This window comes from Homalodisca vitripennis, chromosome 3 (genome assembly GCF_021130785.1).
Source record: "Homalodisca vitripennis isolate AUS2020 chromosome 3, UT_GWSS_2.1, whole genome shotgun sequence".
Classification (NCBI taxonomy): domain Eukaryota; kingdom Metazoa; phylum Arthropoda; class Insecta; order Hemiptera; family Cicadellidae; genus Homalodisca; species Homalodisca vitripennis.
Genome location: NC_060209.1, coordinates 26,150,101 through 26,173,254, shown reverse-complemented (window position 1 = coordinate 26,173,254; position 23,154 = coordinate 26,150,101). Strand labels below are relative to the sequence as shown.

Sequence of the window (23,154 nt, the reverse complement as noted above, 5' to 3'; positions counted from 1 at the left end):
TTAGTACAAGATTAGGCATTTTAGATTGATATATATTTCTACTCCTTTTAGTACACATGAATAATTCCACATGTAATGCATCCTGCGTCTTTAGCGACATTGTATATCATCCTGATTGATAAGTTTCTTTCCTTTTTTCCAAAAGGTCTTAAAAAAATCTCAAGGAACAATTATTATGATATATTTCTAAAAGGTAACTTATTATGCGTAATGTTATACAAATTTAAAAGGAAATTGTATGTGTATTATAATAAACAACCATACTATTCGTTTTGTGATTTATCGGTTTTTTTTTAACTAATGGCAATTATTTTTTAGTTTTGGTGGCATATGGCTTTCTTGACTTCTTTTAACCCAATGTCAACATTGCAATTACTTTGAAATGATAAATATCTGATCATTATTTGATAACAAATAGAAAAGAATGTATCAAGGGAAAGCTACATGGGTTAACAAAATAGACAGTGTATTACGGACTATAACAAGGATATCACATTTTGTTATCCTATCGATGGTGTTATTGTAAATTTATGAAATTAAATGCAACGACTGTGATAAATTGTACATTGGCCAAACTAAAAGAAACATTAAGACACGAATCAAAGATCACTTTGCACATATGTCTAATGTCTATGGAAGAAGTGAAAAATCTGCTATTGCCAATCACTGTATTGAATCTGGACACACCATCTCTAATAAAAATGTACGATTATTGAAAGAAGTTACTAACACAATACACCTACACCTAAATGCTTTGGAAACATTTTACATTAGCAAAAATCAATAAGAAACACTTATCAATAATGAAGACGGAATAATTCAAAATTCCATTCTACTCTCATCTCAATTTATAAGAATATTAAAATGTAATTCTGATTAAATATTTTATACTGGCTAATCATACATCCAAATCACTTACCATATGTTATTATAACATCTGTTATTTAGAAAAATGTAAACATGTCTTAATTTGTGAAGTGCCTGATGATGGAATCTTGGATTCCGAAAGGACTTGCGCAAAAATAAAAATTATATTGGAAAATGTTTTATTCATTTATACTAGTGATAGTACAATAAAGTACTAAGAGTAAATAATTTTGCTTTATACAAAGATATTAATCATTTAAATATAATTTTTTTGTTTATTGCATAATCTAATAGAATTTGAAATTTTAATAGTTAATAGTAAATTTAAAGTAGTCATATCTATAACTATCCATATGTTAAATTTAGACCACCGGGATGTTTAGTTTGTACCACCCTCTGATGAGCTATTTATAAATATTTTTTTTTCAACTTATGTGGATTTTGAATAATTAGGTTAATGCCTTTTGAAAAAAATAATTCATAGAAATGTTTGTTATACTCCACTGGATGGGTCGATACAGGACTTGATTAAATTTGATTTAAAGGTTAGTATCGTTGCGGTTATTGTTAATTCTAAGCTGCAACGAGTTTACTCTCTGACCAATGTAGTTTTATAGACAGTTTTTACACGTAAATTGGTAAATGGCATTGCTGGATTCACAAACTATTTTATCTATTATCGGTCAGAGCTCAGAGGTCAGAGAAAAATCATTCCTTAGTGTAACTCTAGGGCACGAGATAAACCTATATACCAAATCTCATTTCTATATCGTTCATTAACTGAGATTCGTTGAGTCAGAACATTTGCTTTTATATTCATAAATTTTTTTATTGAATTTAATATTGCCAACTAGAAATGAGTGTTGATTTACTCTCTTTAAATTATGGAAAATCTATAAAAATAGGATTTAATTGTTTAAATATTACCTGAGTGAAATCATTTGTAAAATTATACTCTCAGCAATTAAGATTAAGTGTTTTTTAGATATTGTAAAATTTTAAACTTTCTTCTTCCGCTTAACTGTAATAGCCAAATCAGTTCTATTAAACAAGGAAACACAACCGAGTGTCGGGCTAGCGACAGGACCCAACTGGCAGCCCTTTGATAATCAGTCCGACACAATAACCTCTGAGATACCTCAGCATGCCTAATATTTATTTTTAATAATTTAAAAACCGCTTAAATTCTGGGTATGGTTACTCATTAATCATTCTTACCAATGCTTGAAAAATGTTCAAACTTAACTAATAATTTATTTGAATGATTAGTTAATAGTTAAATTATCAGTTAAGTTTAATAGTAAAGCATACGCAATAGCAGAAGTCTTAACAAAACAGTTGACAAAAATGTACATAAGCCCCCTGATGAACAAAGCTCTATGGACAATTGACTGTAATACTGTGAGCCGCATGGTCCGTGCTACAATACATTGAAGTGATCCTAATTGACACGTACAGCTCTACAGTAAACCACTCGTGATCACGTGACCACTCTACGCAGCATTTCTAAAACTTTTGGAAACATAAACTGTACAGTGTTGTCAATTTCAGTAAATGTATAGCTAATTTAGAAAACTGCATTATGAAACATAGAGTATTTATCTTTTATAAGCACAAAGTATTTCGTTAGTTCGCGTCGTTAAAACTTATACTGATGCTACTGAATATCCCATGAAAGCTGACAATTTTTAAAAATTCCTAACAAGGACAATAACAAAAACACAGTGTATTAATACTCCAATAACATGTTTTACTCCACTATCATGAGTTAGTTATCGACAGAGAGTAAACGCAAAAAAAAAACAACTTGTGACATTTGATTTTCCCTCTATTTCATGCAAGAAACAAAACTCTTAAGTGCGTGTAAAGATTTTTTTTACAACCTGCATGTAAAGAATGTACCGATTATGTTTATAGTATATACTCTATAAGATATTTTGTAGAAAATATTAACGTAAAAAAATGCAATAGTAAAAAACATAAATACTTTATATATTATTTGGGTTAGTAACTAATTGTTAACATATTGTGTGTTATATTGTTTATAGAACATAATGGAATTGAAACGTTTTCTGATATTCGACTAATGTTTATATCATGTTAATGTTTAAAATATAAAGTGTTTACTATAAACAAATGGCTGAATCTTATACAAATAATATAAGTAAATTAAAGCATTTAAAGTATAAATTGGATTTAGAGCTAATAAATGTTAGGGATTAACTAGGACAATTACGAATCTAAAATAGTTGAACATAAAGTAATTACACCTCATAATGCCGCATGTTATGAACATTGACCACACTGCTGTCCTGCTTTAACTTGACAAGGAGTTAAACAGTGAGCAATGAATAAGCAGCATTCACGATGAGCAGAGTTGACAATAGTCGGCCGCTATATTGCGTGTAGGGAAGACGCAGCCTGTCTTATGAATAGATTCCCCACATTCATGAGGCTTAGCTGTGAACGTGCTCTGTGTATCCTACACATCCTCTTTTAAAGCCTTTGATACACCATTTCCTTATGTTCCCAAATGTAGACTTTAGCCTTAAATGTGTAACTGTGCTTGGCAAGTAATGATTATTTCATTATATGATCAATATAATGAAATAATATAGTTTTTTAAAACCATTATTCAATCTTGGTTTTATTGAAATCTTAAAGCGATATATCGTTTACACAAATAGATGCTGTTTACGTTTACAGGTTGCCTCACAACCATTTTTATCAAACTTTTATTACATTTTTCAGTGGATAAAAAATCAAAAGTAATACATTACGGATTGCGTCGTATCTATCATGGTTTAGAAGTGTCTATCTGTATGTGTGTTTTTATATAAATAAGGAAACTGTAAAATACTGATTTACACAACCGTAAAAAATATTAACTTTTAAGAGGTATCTTTAAATTGGTGGTGGTATAGTTTTAAAATACAAATTAAGAATTTAAAAATCTAATAAAATAATAATAATCTAAATCAAACACAATGGTGCATCCAGTTTTATCATATAGGTCAAAGACAGGTAAAAACAAACAAAACAAAAAATTATTTCCTCTTTACAGTTGTATTCTCTGATAAAAAAAACTGAAGGACTGCATCAGCCAAAATTACAGAGGTTTATCGCAAAAATTGAAAACTGGATAAAATATAATCTATAAAAAAATAATCAACGTACTATATACTTTAAAATATTTTACCAAATTTTTAATCAGCAGTTAGTAATTATAAAAAATATTTTCAACTTAAATTTCAGCTGATTTATTGATGAAAAATCATAGTTTGTTTAAAAAAATATAATTATTGTAATACAGTTTTTAGTTTCCAAAACAAATTTCCTTATAACCTGCAGATTTCTTAATTTTTCTTACAACATATGAAATTGATTGTTTTACCTCAGGATATTGCTGGATTAAATAAACATGGAGTTTTTGTTCTATGTTCATATAAATTATATCTTTAATTTAGGTATTTATATAAGATAGAATATCCATACGCACCAAAATATTTCAAGCCGTTACTTTATTACTTATGAAAGAAGAATATTTTTATTTTTAAATCTCATTTGTGGACATCAATAAGAAATTCTAAAACACAATCAAGGTTTATGTTTTGTTGGAGAATATTTATTCTTACACACCAAAAAGTTCACTAGGTATTTAGTATGTTTCTGTCAAAAAAAGTAAATCAAATGCTAATAATTAAAAATCACTTTTACAGTATAATTTTACTTAATGGTATATACTGAATTTAACACTATTCTCATGCTATATTTCAATGGAATTTATAAAAATATGATTCAATATACATTGGTAATGTATGTATTCATTGAGTTTAAATTTCTTTAAAATCATGTCAAGAATATAATGTATAAATCGTAATATATTATATTTATTTCACTATAAAAACGCTGATTTGGTAAAATTTTACGAAAACTTATTTTATTTTATGAATTATTAATAAATATTAAATATTATTTTAATATTAAAATAATAAATAATAAATTTTAATAATTTTTAGTACAGCACAGCATGGCGCGTAAAAAACCACTATGGTGCCATTTTCATTGCTGTAGTTTAAATTCAATTCAAGTGTACGACTCAATTACTGCATTGTTCCATCGATATCCTGCGTAGGGTTATACTTAGCTAGCACTCAGCCGAATCCAATGGATGGACATGTATTAAACTCGATGTCGCCTAAGCATAAATATAACATTATATACAGTTTTTAACTCAGTTCGTTCTCGTGACATCCTTCGGAAGAGAGACAGACGGGTAGATAAAGCAGATGGTAAAGGAACTCAGGCCCCTGAGTAAGTTTTACAAGTATAGCTTAATTCAGTAGGTTTTGCTAACGCTCGCTCTAATCCCATATCTAGACAGGCATCATCGTCAAAATTAATTTTACCAGTATACAAATAAAGCATTATATAAAAATGCAAGTCTATAATTAACTCTCGGGATATCGTGCATACAGACAGACTGACCAGAAGAAGGGAAATGTTAGCAGACCTACTAGTTATAGATTTTGCTAACGATCATCCAGTTAGGGCCAACAAAAAATGACGTTTTGGAGAAATCATTTAGTTTAATATAGCTAAACAAAATGGCTGATTATGAAGCGCTGATTATGAACAGTCGAGATAAATTAAATTTTCAGCTAACCATGAACCAACGTTTCAGTATGAAAACCTAAATTTATTATTTACTAAATGTGGTGACGGGTTGGCTGAAAGCTCTAGGAGTAGATTTTTTGACTGGACAGGATGTTTAGTTTGATTCGCAAGACATAATTACTATTACAAATGTTGACACATGTAGTAGACTTATGGCAAAACATGGCTTAGCAACTATTGCATACTGTTACTACGGTATCCACATGTTATATAACACAAAGGGCTTAATAATTTAACGTTTACACGGGAAGAGCGAGGTAATTAACGCTAATGTTTGTAATTGTCACCAGAGCTGTGTTTCAGTGGGAGCTCGTGTATTGTGCTACACATTGTACGAAGATGATCTAGAGAGGTTGTTGAATCTGCCACGTGATCTCTGTTGTTCTGAAACTGAGAACTCAGTGATTTATCATATCGCGATGTCTTTGTTAAACATAGAAACTAATATACGAAAATGTTTGAATGTTGTTACAGATTATAAATTACGAAATTAATAATTTCTCGTATTAATGACTGTGAGCGAATCTTGTCGGACAGCTTGGCTGAAATTATCGTTTTTCAAACATTATACTAGAGAATAGACAATATTGTGTATTAAACCGAAAGTATATAAATTTATAGTATTATATTTGAAATAAAAATAATAATAATCTGATTACTATTAAATTATTCAAGATTTTTTTTACAGAAGAAGCCGATCTCCTTTTATGCCTTATTCTGCCCGTCCTCATGGGCCACTGGCCTGTGCGAGGATCTTATCAAATAGAATAAGGAGGAGAGTCGATACACTACAAGGTCGATGGTACTGATAAAAAGTGCAATGGTCACAGACAGGATTTGAACCTTGCGCTATCTCTAACTCAGACTCAAAGTCCAACGTCTTATACCACTCGGCCATCGGCACTCCCAAGATGTTATTGTTACAGGTTTTTAAGTCATAAAAAACACACTCAGTACAGTAAGTTTTCAAAATAGTACAATATATACAGCGTTAGATTACCGAATACAGAACCTGGAAATAGCTATTTTCGTTATATTTATTTACCTCTTCGACGGTGATACTCGTATAACTATTATTTATGTGTGTTGCGGTTGGTTTAAGTGTGGCGTACTAGGATAAATATGATCTGAAAAAAGATTTAATATTTTTAACACTGTGGATATTTCTCCATTTAGACTTCCGCCAAAACTATAGTAGGTGACTTTCAATGATTTCCGTAGGAAAAAACTACTCTACCCACTTCAAGAAAAAGTTTTGTTCTTTTACAAAGCAAATTGCCTCTCGGCTCCTAGACCATAATTAGAGGTTTTAAGTAGTTTCACTTCCACTAGTAGCGTGTTAGCAACCATACCGGATGGACCATCCTCGGCTTTTAGTTTGACAAGTATTCATATAATTAAGTACAGATAGCAATAAAACAATTTTAGGTAGGTCTAGATGTTGACATAATTTTTCAAATTGCATTGTTACAAAGAGCCGTTTTATCAGCATGTTGATGTAAACTTAGGTTATGTTTCTTGAGATTACAGCATGCTGAACACTATGGTTACACGTATTGTTGAAGCAACAGAGACTACAGCTGATTCATTATTTTATGAATCCATATAATTAAAAATTTTATCGATTATCATTATTGCAGAGAATCATTGTTACAAGCATGCTTTTATAAACCAATATTTAACATTAAGAATGAAATAAAACTATGCATTCTTATCTTTAGAATTAACAATTCTAAACACGTGAGTAAAAACCTTTGATACAAACATAACGTATCAAAAAATTTAATTGAATTTGGTGATATTAATTTTTTAAACACTAATTTTCTGTAATACTAATGGATTTCTATTCGTGTATGGCGCAACCTATAACATAATAAGTTTAAATAGACTAAACTATACTTAAATCTGTTTAAGGTAAATAATAACACACAGTAATAAAAATAGCAACTCAATAAGAAGCTGAGAATAGCGAAATGAAGTAGTTTTATAGAAAATAATTAACCAAATTTTCCGTGTGCAACAAGTAAAAAGTGTCTTTATTTAAGTCAGACTCTATATATTTCTCTAGTTAATACGAAAAGTATTTTTTTTATTAAATTAAATTAAATTTAGACACTGTAAATTAGTATTTTAACATTTTCACTGGGAATCATGTCTTACGCTCTTTGAAAAAATCATCCTGGTCTCTAACTTTGTATTGCAGCAAACATATATTATTAATCGAAATAGTCTGTTGAATAAAATGAAATGTTTTGTTTAAATATTGTTTTATGAAAACATGCCCATATTTTTAAATAGTTTAACCACTACTTTTTACTTTTATAGTCTGGAAAGCATAGAGTTTGTTTGAAAATTACAACAGTTAATTTAACGTATCTTGCACACCCCGTTGAGCACAGAATAAGAAAATATCCAGATAAGAAAATGAATATTTAGTAAAAATATACCTATAACTGTACATTTTAGTAAATATTAAGTATCCAGTTCTTTTGGCAGTACTGCAGCTATAGAAGACCTACATACACTATACATTTAAATTTGTTTTAAAACTCTAATCTTAGTTGTCTTTTGGCATATGTAGAATCCTTATACAAGTATATGTGTACATATTTTCTTGTTCGGGTAACAAGGAAAATCAACTATGGAAAAAATTACTAAGACTGGAGTGAATTAAAACGGTAAGAATAATACATTTTTGGATGTTTTCTTAATTTTACGAACAAGGGAACTAAATATTGGCGTTGGCAATAATTCACTCGAACCAGAAGTGTAAGTACAAATGCAAAGCCTATGAAATTTCTATGAATCCAGGGTAACTTTTTAGAATCTAATATTAAATTAAACATATATAATATATGCTATATATATATATATATATATATATATATATATATATTCTTTTATAAAGAGTTAAACAGTATAAAATGAATAAGCAGCTTATAAATGAGGAGATTTCACAATAGTAAACCAACATATGGCGTGTAGAGAAAACGTAGCCTGCCTCCTAAATAAATTCCCCACATTTATGAAACTTAGGTGTGAACATGTTCTGTTTATATGGTGTCAGTGCACACACAACCTGTTATAACACCTCTAATTCATTACAGCTTTATCCTTCCTCAGATAAAAATTATTTCGGTTTATTAAATGGAACCTTGCAAAGTTATAAAGGTTGATAACAGAGGGATCTGGTGTTTGTTGCACGTGCGAAAAGATACAGTCTAATAAATAGATTCTCCTCATTCATGAGGCTTAGGTGTGAACGTGCTCTGTGTATTCAGTATCGATGCACATTCCTTCATGACATCTCCTTGCTCATTCAAATAATTTCCTTTACATCTCATATGTAGTGATGGAAAATGTATTTCAAGTCCATTTAGTATTTGTATATAATTGTCATTGTAAGTTTTTGTGACAATAGTAAATAAAAACAATTTACATATTTTTTGTATAAATATGGATGATGTGGCATTTTTATCTCTTAACTCATACTCATTGTCCATTATGTAAGACCCAAAACGTTGCTATTATAAAATCTTACCTACAACTGTAAAGAATGGCAAGGAGTTAAATTGATTTGTATAGAAATAGTTTTCTAAACAAAGAGGAAATGGTTTAGGGAACGGCGCCAAGTTTATATCCAACCAAGCAGCAACAACTTATTCTTTCGGATCACTTGAGCATACACATTTACACATTCAAACTCTTTTCTTGCATGTATTATCATCCTTTTAGATTATATGAAATCATGATGTCAAGTTAATAATTGTAAGAAAATAATATTTTGCCGGCTTTTTAAGGTGCACGGCATTTGTCTAAAATTTTAACAATTAAAATGTGAATATGATATATAACACAGTTTTTCAACCAATTCAAAGTTAAAGTAATAATGATAGGAAGAGTGAGCAATGAATTATCAGTATACACAATGTGCAGAGTTGACTATAGTTGGTTCCTTATTGTGGTAGAGAAGGGTAGACGCAGCCTGTCTTATAAATAGATTCCCCACATTCATGAGGCTTAGCTGTGAACGTGATCTGTGTGTATATCCCCTCATAAATCCTGCCGTCTCTAACGACAACTTCATCCTTTCTCAGACAGAACTGGTTAATTTATGTAATAAATTTTCCCTTATAAACCATCTCTCATGACAGTGGTGTTTTCTCATATAAACTTTCCGCTAGTGTTACCATAACTATTATATAATAAACTAAAAATAACATAGCCTTTAGTACAAACAATGGATTTTTAATTTCATTAAACCCTACGAAAGCCATGTGACAGTTACTAAATATCTGGAGAGAGATAATAAACTGAAAAAAAGTCCAATAACACCAATAATGTATAAGCAAATTGTCAATTGAAGAACATGTGATTGCGAACAGACCTCTAAATAACAGTCTATTTAAATATTATATCAATTTTTTTATTGTTGTTTAGTGCAAGATTTATAAACACATAAAATACCTTTTAGATTAGTTGGCTTGTATAAAATAATTGCAACTCTTTAAAACGACATTAGATCATTTTGTGATATTTTTATTTACAGTAAATAAAAGTGTAACAATTCTGAAACTAAAACTGAAAAAAAAAACTATGTTGAACTATCTCAAGATTTGGCTAGGTGTGACACCTAGTAATTTTAATTTATAAACAAAATATAGACGCAAGTTGGTTACTAAACTATCACAGTGATTAATAAAATAATTTATAAAGAATTTTCTGAGCGTCAGGGAAACCTTATCATTCAGAGGGTAAAAATGACTGGGTATCACTGGGTAAAAAGTTTATCTGCCTATCCATAGATATTTCTTCTAGATTAGGCTATGGACATCGAATTTGGAATGACGCTTTAATTGTATATAGGAAGCATCAGGTTTGATGATAATGCCCTCCAATGGGTTATCATTCATCCTATCCAACGCGACATATGTACTGGGGTACTCCTACGTTACTGGTTCCCATAGTTACAACACAGTGCTTCATTCATAATTTTTAAACTACGTATAGAGCATACATTAGTATTTTAAATCACTCTATACTTTTTTTAAATAAAAACCTAATCGTGGACATACAATCTCGTAGCAACTGCATACACTATCCCGGAACAGAACACAATCTCTCATTGAAACAGAATCTAAAGATACTTCTGACAAATATCACGCCCTCCTTAATTAAACGTTAAATAATTAAGCTCCCGGTTGATTACAGCAGATGATGTCTCGACAGCAACAAAAGGGTATGAAACAGCAGTTTGCTTTGTTCCTCTGCAAACGCCTGACACGTATTGTGGAACAATGCAGCTGACAGCTGTTAATATAACAACTATCTCACTATCAACATGTGTACACAGTTCACGAACAAATTGTTTTAATAATGAAATTTAATGCATAATACAGGCTAATGGATTAAACTTCTTCCAATAATCAACAACAATATCGGATATGTGCAACGCGATGATGCTACTATCAAAGCAGCAGGGACGAGAAGTATAAAGGGAAAGATTTAATTGTTGGAAACAAATTATATTAAATTAAACGTATTTTATTTCCATATCAATAACGATAGAGTGACGTAGTATATGGGTAAGAGCAGGTTGACTGAGATTTAACGCAAAACAATAATATTAACACTCAAACAACTTTACATCCTCAATTTTATCTTATATTTATGGAAGATGTCAGAAAAACCCATTTTATTATGAAAAATATTTAGATCCGTCCTAATTCAATTCCTAATATTAGCTTGAAAATTTGCTCTGTGTGTATATCGTCATGGTGCACAAATTTGTTACTGCATTGAACTACTTTTCAGCACTCGATCGAGCTAAAATTTCGCATATAGACTTAAATCATATCGCATATTATTTTAAAAAAACTTAGCTAATTAAATAACACGGGCTCCGACCCACAGGTCTCTAAAATTAAAGAAATGGATATTAGAGAAATATCCATAAGATACGCATTAGTAAATAAACAGTCTAAAATTTTGTTACATTTTTAATTGCATGACTTCAGTAGTGTATTAATAATCTGTTTTAAATATACCAACTAGTGTAAACAAAAGCTGGTGAAAACATTGCGTATATTTTTCCTGTTGTGATTATACAGTTGTGTTTGAAATGTATAGAAGCAAGATGGCCGGAAGAACACGTGGTTTGAATATTTAATAAGAAAAGATCATCATTGATAATAACATAGATATTTATGTTAGATATTATGAATGAATAATTATTTGTGCTAATTATCAAACAGAGAACATATAGAATGTATAACGTTTTACGGAAAGTATCTGAAAAATGGTATCTGAGTTTATTTTCAGGCTGAGACATGTTTGTTTGAGCGACACATGATTGCCCGGAGGTTATATTTGTTTCATCATCTTTGGTAGCGTCGATAAAATGTTGAAGAAAACTGATTGTTAAAAGTACATTTTTGTTACAAATTTTATTTTATTAAATTATGTATAGTTTATTGAAAACTGTAATAATAGAACATATATATTTAACTATACTGCATTAGCTTATTAATACCGTCTTTAGTTATTTTAGGGTCTAAAAACAGGAACACCTCTAGTTTCGTGTATGTAGGGTTTTATATGTAAATGTATTTTTCTACCTTTGGAATTGGTACCCTAACCGAACATTTGACCATCTCCTTATTATATAACAGATTTATAAGTATAAATTTAAATCCATACTATAAATGGATTTAATATATAAATAGATGTAACTGTATTTAAATATATAGATACATATTCCAGACTCCAATTCCAGTTGTCGTATGAGGGGAAAGACTTGACTGACTGGCTCTAAAAGTCCTGATCTATATTTAAAAGGTTTTCATATTTTTTTTCCATAAATACAAATTTGGGAAATACACTTAAAATTGAGATCACAATGGAAGAACCTTATTTAATAGTTTTCGTGTTCTGTATGTAACTGTGTATCTAGATCTCAAGCATTCAATGACAACTTACCTTTACATCAATAAAACATTAGGTCTATAGGTTCCAGTTTAAAGTGGAGAATAATGTAGTAAGCTACACGATATTTGTTAAACTTTGGTCCAATAAATTAAATCATCATTTAGAACCAAAAATTGTAATTTTTTCATTCACTTATTTTTCTAGGAAAGAACATTATTAGTAAAAAGCAAAGTAAAGTTAAAATGTTTTATTTTACCAGGCCAAGTTAGGACTAATAAGCTCTCTCTAATACAACCTGGAGACCAATGGCTTAAAGATTACTTCCGAACCACGTCTAATGGCCGTGGAGGCGGCCTGCTTGTAAGGTCAGGATCGTTCTTGCGATAACAGTTCTAAGGGTTTTTTCCATGTAAAATATAATTTTGGACTACAAAAATACTGATACTTTATAAAATAGATAAAAAAAACAGATGATCTAATTAATATTTAATTATTGTGAAATTGAGTTTATTATTTTTATTGTGTGTACAAAAAATAATAAATGATTCAAGTATTTAAATAACATACAGTTTTCCTGAAAAATTGTCAAATTGTGACTTGTAAAGTTCTTCCTTGTGGTCTTTAAATCAAGGCATATATTAATATATTTTTAGTTTTATAAACTAAATAATGAGTTATAAAGTACTAATCAAGCTATAATAGTAAGAATCTTATAAAAGTCTGATATAAGTTTTAGTATATATTAACAATATAAACAAATTACAATCGATTAGTTACCTCCCCTTTTACTACAGCATAAAGTTCTAGTTTATTCATGCTAATAATTAACTCTTGCCGTTATCTTATTTTTGGTTCTCATTTAAAAATAAATTGAACAATTATTTATTTACTTGTTAACGAACAACTTCATCAGGTAGTCAGACTTGAGCTGTGTAATATGTGATAATGAAGAGACATTATATAACCTTTGGATGTTTCTCACAATAGTAAAATTTACACAATGTATTCCGTGAATAAAGGAGAAGGCTTGAATAAGGTTTGAAGATATACCTTCTTTTAAATATCACCAATGTCCACGGGGCTATTCGTGGATAAATTACAGTTCTGGTCAGAGTAATCTATCCGATGGTGATTCTTCACTTGGAGTTCAAGCACTTGGACCTAAAATTCGTCAAGCATTAAAAATTTTAACATAAATATTGCATCCATTCGGAGAAGTTAATCATTTTTTTAACTCATTATTGATGAAGGATATAGGATATCGTACAATTTTGATTTGATTGCATAAACTGGATGACAATGTTTCTAGAACTGGCATTTTCCCTCTTCTTCAGGTCTCCAAACCTTAAAATTAGGCTAAAAATGCACGAATATTAAAAATCAATGGAATATGGCAGTGAATATTTTGGTATTTAACAGAAACATTGGACGTCAAATATCAAATATTTACATCAGAAACAGCTTCAATAAATTGTTAGGAACATAACCAATGCACTGAGATATAAATATTCTTACTCTGAAAAACTTATGAACTCACATTTTTTCTGGGTCCCCTATGAAGGATTTAGCCTATACATATTGTGTGTTACTGTGAATAATATGGCAATCTTATTCGATAGAGAATTCTGATGAAATTGAAACATTTGCTTAGTACTTTAGTGTACTTGTATGTAGAAAAAACTGAATATATACAAATTTATTATTAAATCTTCAATTAAACATCTATATAAATAAAAAACAATTCATTAAATCTTTTATGACTCAAAAATAATCATCTCTGATTTACTGTATTCGTCTCAGTCCGGAATAGAAGAATAACTATTCAAATATCGAAAAAGTTCACGTAAAATCAGGGAAACAGGAAAAGAAAAGGATTTGTTATGTATAATAGAACACATAGAAATAATCTATTACATATAATCGACTGTTCTTTGTAAACAGTGTTTCATGACAGCACAGTTATATTTTTTAAATAATTTATAACCTATTTTTAATTCTTTTATATTTATATTGTTGAATGCATAGAGTAACCTCGACAGTAACAAACTTATCATTTCATTACATGAAATCCTTCTCGACATATCTTTTAAACAGGATACATTCAAATTTTTGTTCATTACATTGGTTTTCATATAAGTGTTTAAATAACTAAAGTTCATACACAAATTCACTATAAAATGATGTATATATTGTTTTGGTTATACTACATGTGTTAATATGCCACATGTTTGATCTCTTATGGGTGCTCTCAGTCTTTCACAAATTTATCTATTATTTTATTTTTGTTTGCTATGAAATTGCAATGAAATGAAAAATAAATCACAGTCTAACTGTTAATGGTAAAGGGATAAATAAAAGGTGCTAAACTCTACAAGTTGATAATAGCGGTTCCGGTGTCGCACGTGGAGAAGATACAATCTAATAAATAGATTCCCTACATTCATGAGGCTTAGGTGTGAACGTGCTCTGTATACGTGGTATCAACACACATTCTTCCGTGATGAAACTTACCTCCTGTACGTTTAATAATAACTTTTCTGTTATTTAAGTTCATACAGTCATTAATACTTTTAACATTTGCATGTAAGTTTTCCATATACTTGAAAATTTAAACGAGTGACTCTTATGATAACCTGAACTAAGTGTATAAGTAGGAGATTTAAAAATATCTATTGTCTTTAACAGTAATCAATATTTATATAAAGATTTTTACAAAATTTCTTACTCAATAATCCTTGATTTCAAAAGCCATAATCATTCCTCCAATTGCCAAAACAATATCTACGCCAAGGCAGAATAAATTAACAACGGATCGCTTTAATTCTCAACGACAGTGTAATTTGTACCATACTCGTGTCACCTGATGAGCTGTCTAATTTAGTTTATAAAGGTTTTGACATGCATACTCGGACTTCATGGACCACCCCTAACTTTGCCCACAGGAATAGAAGAGTGCATCACGCTGTCTGAATGTCCTTCCGACATATCGAGAGTCGGTAAAAACAAACATGTCATTAAATAGGCCTTAAGATGTTTAAGTACTGTGGTATTTTTTATAATCTATCGTAAATCATTACTGTCGGAATTAAATCTTCCACTCAAATGTGCTCAGTTAGGGTTTTATGGCGACTGCCGAGTACTGCTCATGTAATTATCATAGATCGAAAGATTCTATGTGAATTAAAGTTTTACTTTATAATGGCATAATAGCCAATGATCGAAAGAAATTAAATCAGAGGCAAGTTTGAAAAAAGACGTTTCAAAACAGAAATTGTAACCGAAATAGACTGTTTACGGGTAACACCATCAGGTCCATATAATTTCACTGAACAGTTCCGGGCATAGTTTAATTCAGGAGCAAGCACTCGGTGGAGGGTTCTGTTGCTTTCTCTTGTTAGGATAGCTCTGATTTGTTGTTTCATTTAAATATTCCTACTTAGCCATATACGTTGGCTTACGTAGCGTTGATCTCTCTCTCTTCCCTCTCTTCTCTCTCTCATCCCCCCTCCTCTCACTCTCCCCCCTCACTCCCCCTACTCACTCTCTCTCCTCTCTCCCACTCCCTCCCTCTCTCCCCCTCCCGTTCCTCTCCCTCTCCATCCCTCCCTCTCCCACCCCCTCTCGCCACCCTCTTCGCTCCCTCCCTCTCTCTACACATGTTACAGGTGCCACAGGTTTTTTTAGGCACCTATACTTTAAGCTTGGCTTTCTTGGTGAATTATTACAAGAAAAAGATCATTTAGGTGAATATTTTCATTTATTTCATTATTGTTCTTATACGTGCAATGCAAGACGTAAATAAAGCATAAATATTCTTCAGTTCATCTCTATTGAAGCAGTGGAAGTTTACTCTTCCAGTTCCCGCGAGACAAGCACATCGAAATTCCTGATCAAATATACCCTGTAGTAACGCGTTTTATCATATTCAGATACTTTGAAATCATAGTTTTATATTATTTCAAAATAAATTTTATTTGGTATTTAGAATATTATTTGTTTACGTAGGTATGAATCCGGTAGTATTTCAACAACCAAGTTTAGGGATTATGTGTGTGTCAATCTTAACATTTTACTAAGATAGGTATATATTAACCTGGATTTAAGAAGATTCTATAATGCGGTGTGTTCTTCATCTTCATGGCTCATATGAATAAAAGATACTTGGATGGATTGAAAAAAATTATTAAAACTTTATATTCTAAATACGTGTATTCACAGTGCTTTTATATGACCAGGCACAAAAGAAAAAGGCTTTTGATTGTTCTATGAAGATTGAAATTACTTTAAATGGCAGTGCACTGATCATTCATGATTGCTAAATGCTCATAATGATAAATTAAAACAGCAGAATGTACCAATGTGAACTTTTAAATTACTTGTATGAATCACCAAAGTCTATTATGATTTTTATATAGACATGTAATTTGTTTAACTTGTATCACTAAATGAGGTGTAATTTTTTAACAATAGTATACTTTATTTGTTAAATATAATTGTAAAGCGTAATTGATCAAAACCATGTCATTGATTCTGTTATATTTCTTGACTTTGTGTCTAGCCTGATTAAAAATAACTTAAAATTATTTTTATATACCCCTATATTGCAAGAAAAGGATTATAAAATGTGTCTTTACTTCTTCTGCATATCAGGGGGCTAGAAGTAAACCTACCCAAGTCCACTCTGGCAAAGTTTCGGGAAACTAAAAAACAAACTTTGTATATAAGTTTTAGTATATAAATTAAAGGGTTATAATAATATAAACCTATTTATGTATAAAATGTTGCTTATGTTATAGATTACACATTGAAGTATTCATCGATGCTTTACTAAGATTTTAATGCATTTTTTTGCATTTAAAATTGCCGTATTGCAGGTACTTTTACTTGAAAGCTTAACTTATGGTAAAATTACCCGAATGTAACAAAATCTTGTTAAATAACGTATAAGAATATAATAATGATGGTCTGAAAGGGACTTAAATAAATAAATAACAACATTCTAGTCCTAAAAATATAAAACTTTTATTACAAAAACAGTTGGTTAATGGTTACAATTTACATTGGTAAAGTAATTCTTCATTCCTTGCTGTAATAACAAACTTAAAAACTTATCTTAGCTTTTTTCACAAATTGTTTGTCTATCTTTGTAAATAAAAAACAATTATTAGAGAAGTATTATATTTCTTCATAAAATTATTCCTCCATGGTTGGTTCTGGAGTTACATCAGATGTGGCAAGTTTGGTTGACTTCATCGATGGAAACCATTGGTGGTGCTCTTTTGGAATTACTCCAGTTCGACAGAGCTTGAGGAGATCTTTTTTCTGCCTTCTGATATTGCTAGTTCTCTAGAATAAAGCTGCTTGAGGTTCAGGCTCTTAGGTCTTCTAGGTTCTTTTTCATAAACATGGAGTTCACTATAGTCAACCTGAGACTGATAGCTGAAAAGAACTACTTTGGGATTTGACTTCCGGAAGCAAACGCTTGATTTTTAGCCATTGCACAGTTCTACCGGATAAGTCTTTGTTTCTGTTGTCAATCAGACTAGCACCAAGGTCTTTTAAGTCTACAAAATCATTGAACTGTAGTTCGTTTAGTATGTAACTTGACTTCAAATGTTTCTTCTCCCTTTTCTTATTCCGATTACAGTTTGATCATACCATTGCAAATACTGTCAACCACTGAGATGTACTATAAATAGGAACGTTTTGCTGAGCATATTCGATAGCCGCATGCATGGAGTCTATAATTCAATTGATCAATTGTTTGTAAATTAATTATTTTTTGCATTATAAATCATACATCGTATTTATAATGTGTAAAATCAAGTTCAAATTTTTAGACCATCAAAAATTAAAATTGTGTTCATATAACTTATCGTGTACTATTCTAATTACAGCATATCCTTTCCAAATTTTTGTAATTTATGGTATTTGTTATATTTATAACGCTGAAATAAGATTAAAGCACATGTTAAATAAAATAAATTATTAGGATACAAAATTATTTCTAATGATGCTGTAACACTTCTCGAAGTCATTTGAAATCTGATAGAATGCCTGACAAATGCCAAATACTACTGCTAAGGACTCAACGAGTTCTATTTATAGATTAAAACAATTTTACTTGCACAGTTTATACAGTAACTCATTCAAAGTTATGAATCATTGTTATGTGGGTTGAGAGTTGGTATGTGGGTTTAGTGGTAGGGATGTTTCGGGTTGAGTGGTGGGTAAAGAGCTGCATCTGTCACAATTTATATTTTGCTATCAATAACGGCACTCGTTTGCAGCAGAAAATAATTGTGTAAATTACTTTTTTGGATAAGAGGCTACAGATTTTACAGAGTATTACGTTAAAGACTGATGAGCGAAAAGTAATATCATAAATACTTCATTTTCTATCAATAATATTGTATGTACATACTGAAAAACTTCGTTGTACAGAGTTTTGTATATTTAAATATTCAGTCAGTCGTTTGTATTTAAAAATACTCACTTGTTAAAACACGTTTTGGACCTGTACGGTTTGTTCAATCTGTATAGTTTTCTTGGCTATGAAATGATTTTTTCTCTTCCTAAAATTCTTTAAATTTATACTTTAAAAGATACAAATAATCCGGTACAGTAAAAAAACTATTTTAATGCTATATTTTGATTATATGATAATTTAAAACCGAATCCCGAGATTAGTGGAGTAACTCCACTCTGTTCGTATGCAGAATAGTTTTATACTATACAGTAAAATATATATTAAATATCGGATTTATACTTATTAAAACATAGTATTTACAAAAGTATTTAATCCATTGAGTACAATAAAAACAACGGTATATTCAGTAGTTCAATGTATGTGCAACGATCAAAGAATTATTCAATGAAGCATGACCAACCGGAAAAAAGTTCAGAATTATTTACACGTTTTACACAGAAACATTGTATATAAATCGCATAATCTGAACAACCCTAATGTAAGTAATTTGCAGTGGATGAAAACTTTATTTTTAGAAAAATATTCTATTAAAATACACTGTCTTTCTAAGGAATCTTAAAAGTAAAACATTCCTCTCAATGTCAAATAATTATTAAATGTTGGGTAGACTATAATCATAACTATATCTATAGCTAAGCAAACTGTTCTTAGGTCTTTAGGTTTTATATTGTATTTGTATAAAAATTACTATCATTACATTGCTCATCTTATAGTTGAGTCTCAAGATTCGGATAATCTGGCGGCCATCTTGATTTTAGTACGACAGGAATGATGTTATACCTTATAAAGTATTATATAGACTATTTGAGATCGTAGACTATTAATAGGCAGCTAACGCTGTTTATTTTTTTAATAGATGTATATTGGTTACTAAGAAAATCTCTAAACTTTTTCTGTGTTTCACTTATATTTTCAAATATTATACAATACTATTATTTTATTTAAATGTGTCAACGCTCATAAACAAGTTGTTATAATTTGGGGTTTAATATTTTTGATATAGGATAAAACCTAGCCCATTAATACAGTTTTCTTCACCATCACCTAGTACATAATAGACATTTAGTTTTATCCGATACAAGTTTTCTATTTCTGCAGTACTTTAAGCAAAAATTATTAATATAGAATCTTCGTAAGTTTAGTACAAAATATGGCAGTTACTAATATTTTAGTAATTATGTTTTAATGTTACGGTTGAAATATATAAAAGGCTCATAACTGTAGATTACAAAATGAGATATAGTATTATATTACAGTAAAAACACGAAACTAACGATAGGCTAAGTCAAAACAAGGTTTTCAATAAAGTATTTAGAAAATGTGATCTAAGCATTTCAGCACTTAAGATATTTTCTAAATTTATAAAACTATTCTATGATTTCTTATTTCATTTATACGATATTATTGGTTTAAAATATCATATTTTATCAACAATTCCTTGAGCTAGGTGTTGCTGAATTGCCTAACAGTAGTGAATTCATTTTGATGGAAAAATACCGGTATCGTTCTGAGTAATCACTTCTAGTTATACCTCAAAACTGATAACATTAACAGTGAACCAGCTAATTTTAAAAGGCTAAGCCTACGGTTTTTCAAACGAAATTCCTGACCTACAACTCTTGCTGTAAAACAAGTATCACAACAGTTTGTGAGTGCTCTCGAATGTACTTCAAACTGAACGATGACTGCACTGTACGAGCTATGAAAACTAACCTTTGAGCTTTTACGATACAATTCCTCGAGCTACGTAATGCAGGCATACGTGACCGTAGGTCCCTTCTGGGCCCTTCTTAATATCGTGTATATGTCTGTCCGTAAATCTGTACAATATCTCTTGAAATAATATCTTCTTGGGCTAAGTAAACCCTCTATTGATTTTGTGGACGACAGGTTGCGCTATTACTGAAATTAAAGTTCAGTAACAAAAATTGGTTTTACCAAGTTATATGATACACTGTATTGGTTCATTGTGAAATACGTAAAAGTAGTTCTGTAAAGTGTACAACCTCCTCCAGATTTAACATTTAATGATTATAACACAATTATACAAGCTCGACGTTGCTGACTTGTCTGACCACGGTGGAACTTAGAGAGTACAACTCAAGATGTACCCCTAACTATACGACCTGTGCTTGAGGTATGAGCACTAATCCTAAAGTGTTTATAATTACAATTCTTCAAGCTCAGTGTTGCTGACTTGCCTGACCACGGTGGAACTTATAGAGAGTACAACTCAAGATGTACCCCTAACTATACGACCTGTGCTCGAGGTATGAGCACTAATCCTAAAGTGTTTATAAGCACAATTCTTCAAGCTCGGTGTTGCTGGCCTGCCTGACCACGGTGGAACTCTTGTTGTGGAACACATACGTATGAGCACTAATCCTAAAGTGATAAGCACAATTCTTCAAGCTCGGTGTTGCTGGCCTGCCTACCACGGTAGAACTTATAGAGTACAATCGATGTACCCCTAACTGTGCTCGAGATATGAGCACTAATCCTAAAGTGTTTATAAGCACAATTCTTCAAGCTCGGTGTTGCTGGCCTGCCTGACCACGGTGGAACTCTTGTTGTGGAACACGTACAAGTCTTTGGCTCTGGAGGAAGCGCGGCTGTACTGTGCGGCACCGTTGTGTGACGTGGCTCTGTACGACCTGTGCTCGAGATATGAGCACTAATCCTAAAGTGTTTATAAGCACAATTCTTCAAGCTCGGTGTTGCTGGCCTGCCTGACCACGGTGGAACTCTTGTTGTGGAACACGTACAAGTCTTTGGCTCTGGAGGAAGCGCGGCTGTACTGTGCGGCACCGTTGTGTGACGTGGCTCTGTACGACCGTCTCCAGTCGTATCCCGGACTGTGGGAAGAGTGCACGGAGCCACGGCCGCCCAGATATGTCTTCTCCAAGTCAACACTGTCACCTCCGCTTCCCGTCATCCACTTCCTCTGGTGAAACGGAAACCGTTGCTTGAATTTCTCGCTTGAATTTCCTGAAATAAGAATAGAAGATACTTGTGTAAATATGGAAATTTTAAATGGAAAAGGTTACCTATTTTTTAAGTTTTAAGTGTTATCTATTTTAAATTCTTACTGTGCATTTTGTTATAAACACATTCAAGTTTGTAAATCATTTCATATCAAATAAATATTTGTAAGTAATTAAGGAAACTTTTAATTTTGTTATATTAACAGTGTTAATAAAATTTAAGATATTGGAATAAATATAATACTAAAGTTGTTATCAGTATAGTGGTATATTAGTTTAAAATAAATTCTCCAAGTGTTTTGTTTTAGATGACAGTTTTTACACACAACAAGTGTTTACGATTCTATTCTTTTGGTTCAGCGGATTTCCATGATTATTTAAAATATTAGTTATAAAAGTGCAGAAAACCTTATAGTGTAGTAAATATAAGCTGGAACGTAAACATTGATTCATATATTATGTTATACATTTTATTTTAACGTTGTACGTAGTTAAATTAAAACAATGTTGGAGATGTCTGAGGAGTAATTCTATAAATTGGAACTAAAGGCGTCTACCTTCAGTATGGTATTGTAATTTTTAAGTGGTAGCTCTAGGAGGTCTATGCTTTTAATTTTCATGTATATTTTAACTCAAAAAGGCCGACCATTAGAGTTAACTCGCCAGTATTCTTTTTTGACTTAGGACTAAAAGCTGTGAAGAATTAATCATTGGACATACTCCTAAAACTTTTGCGCTTGCTACAATGCGGATGATCAGCGCATTCTAGGGCCTCATCCCCACTCAAGTGACAATATCACTACCTCCAGAAAGGGAACAACAGAGTGGTTCAACCAGGCCACTAGTACTTCAGTGCCACTCAAGGAACCCAAAAGACAAAAGCAACAAAAGGATACCTAATAAAAATTTTCCTGCACTATAGAAAAATACAATATTCCGTTAGCCAGTACAATATTTACCTACACTAATAGTTAATTTAGGCACTTCGGGAAGTACTATGGGGATTTTACCTGATTATGATAGGGCAGTACTTGTTACCAGATCTTGATAGTTTGAAGTTAGATTTTTTTTTCAAAAAATACAATGGTAAGTGATTTTGACACTACCATGTATGAAAATTGATTTTATTGCATGAAAAATATGAATAACATTTTACATATGTATTATTGTTTATTGGCATATACCAGATCTTGATACATTGAAGTTAGA

The 23,154-nt window shown here is 30.9% G+C and overlaps 1 protein-coding gene across 1 annotated transcript in view; it reads right to left on the bottom strand.

Annotated features, from left to right (window-relative positions):
• Nucleotides 1–21,455: 21,455 nt before the first annotated feature.
• Nucleotides 21,456–23,154, bottom strand: part of LOC124358122 (orexin/Hypocretin receptor type 1-like) — a 38,742-nt gene continuing 37,043 nt past the window's right edge. Inside the window, 1 exon segment of the mRNA XM_046810415.1 lies at nucleotides 21,456–21,939. Coding sequence (XP_046666371.1) covers nucleotides 21,651–21,939 — 289 coding nt within the window. The 3' untranslated portion in view covers nucleotides 21,456–21,650.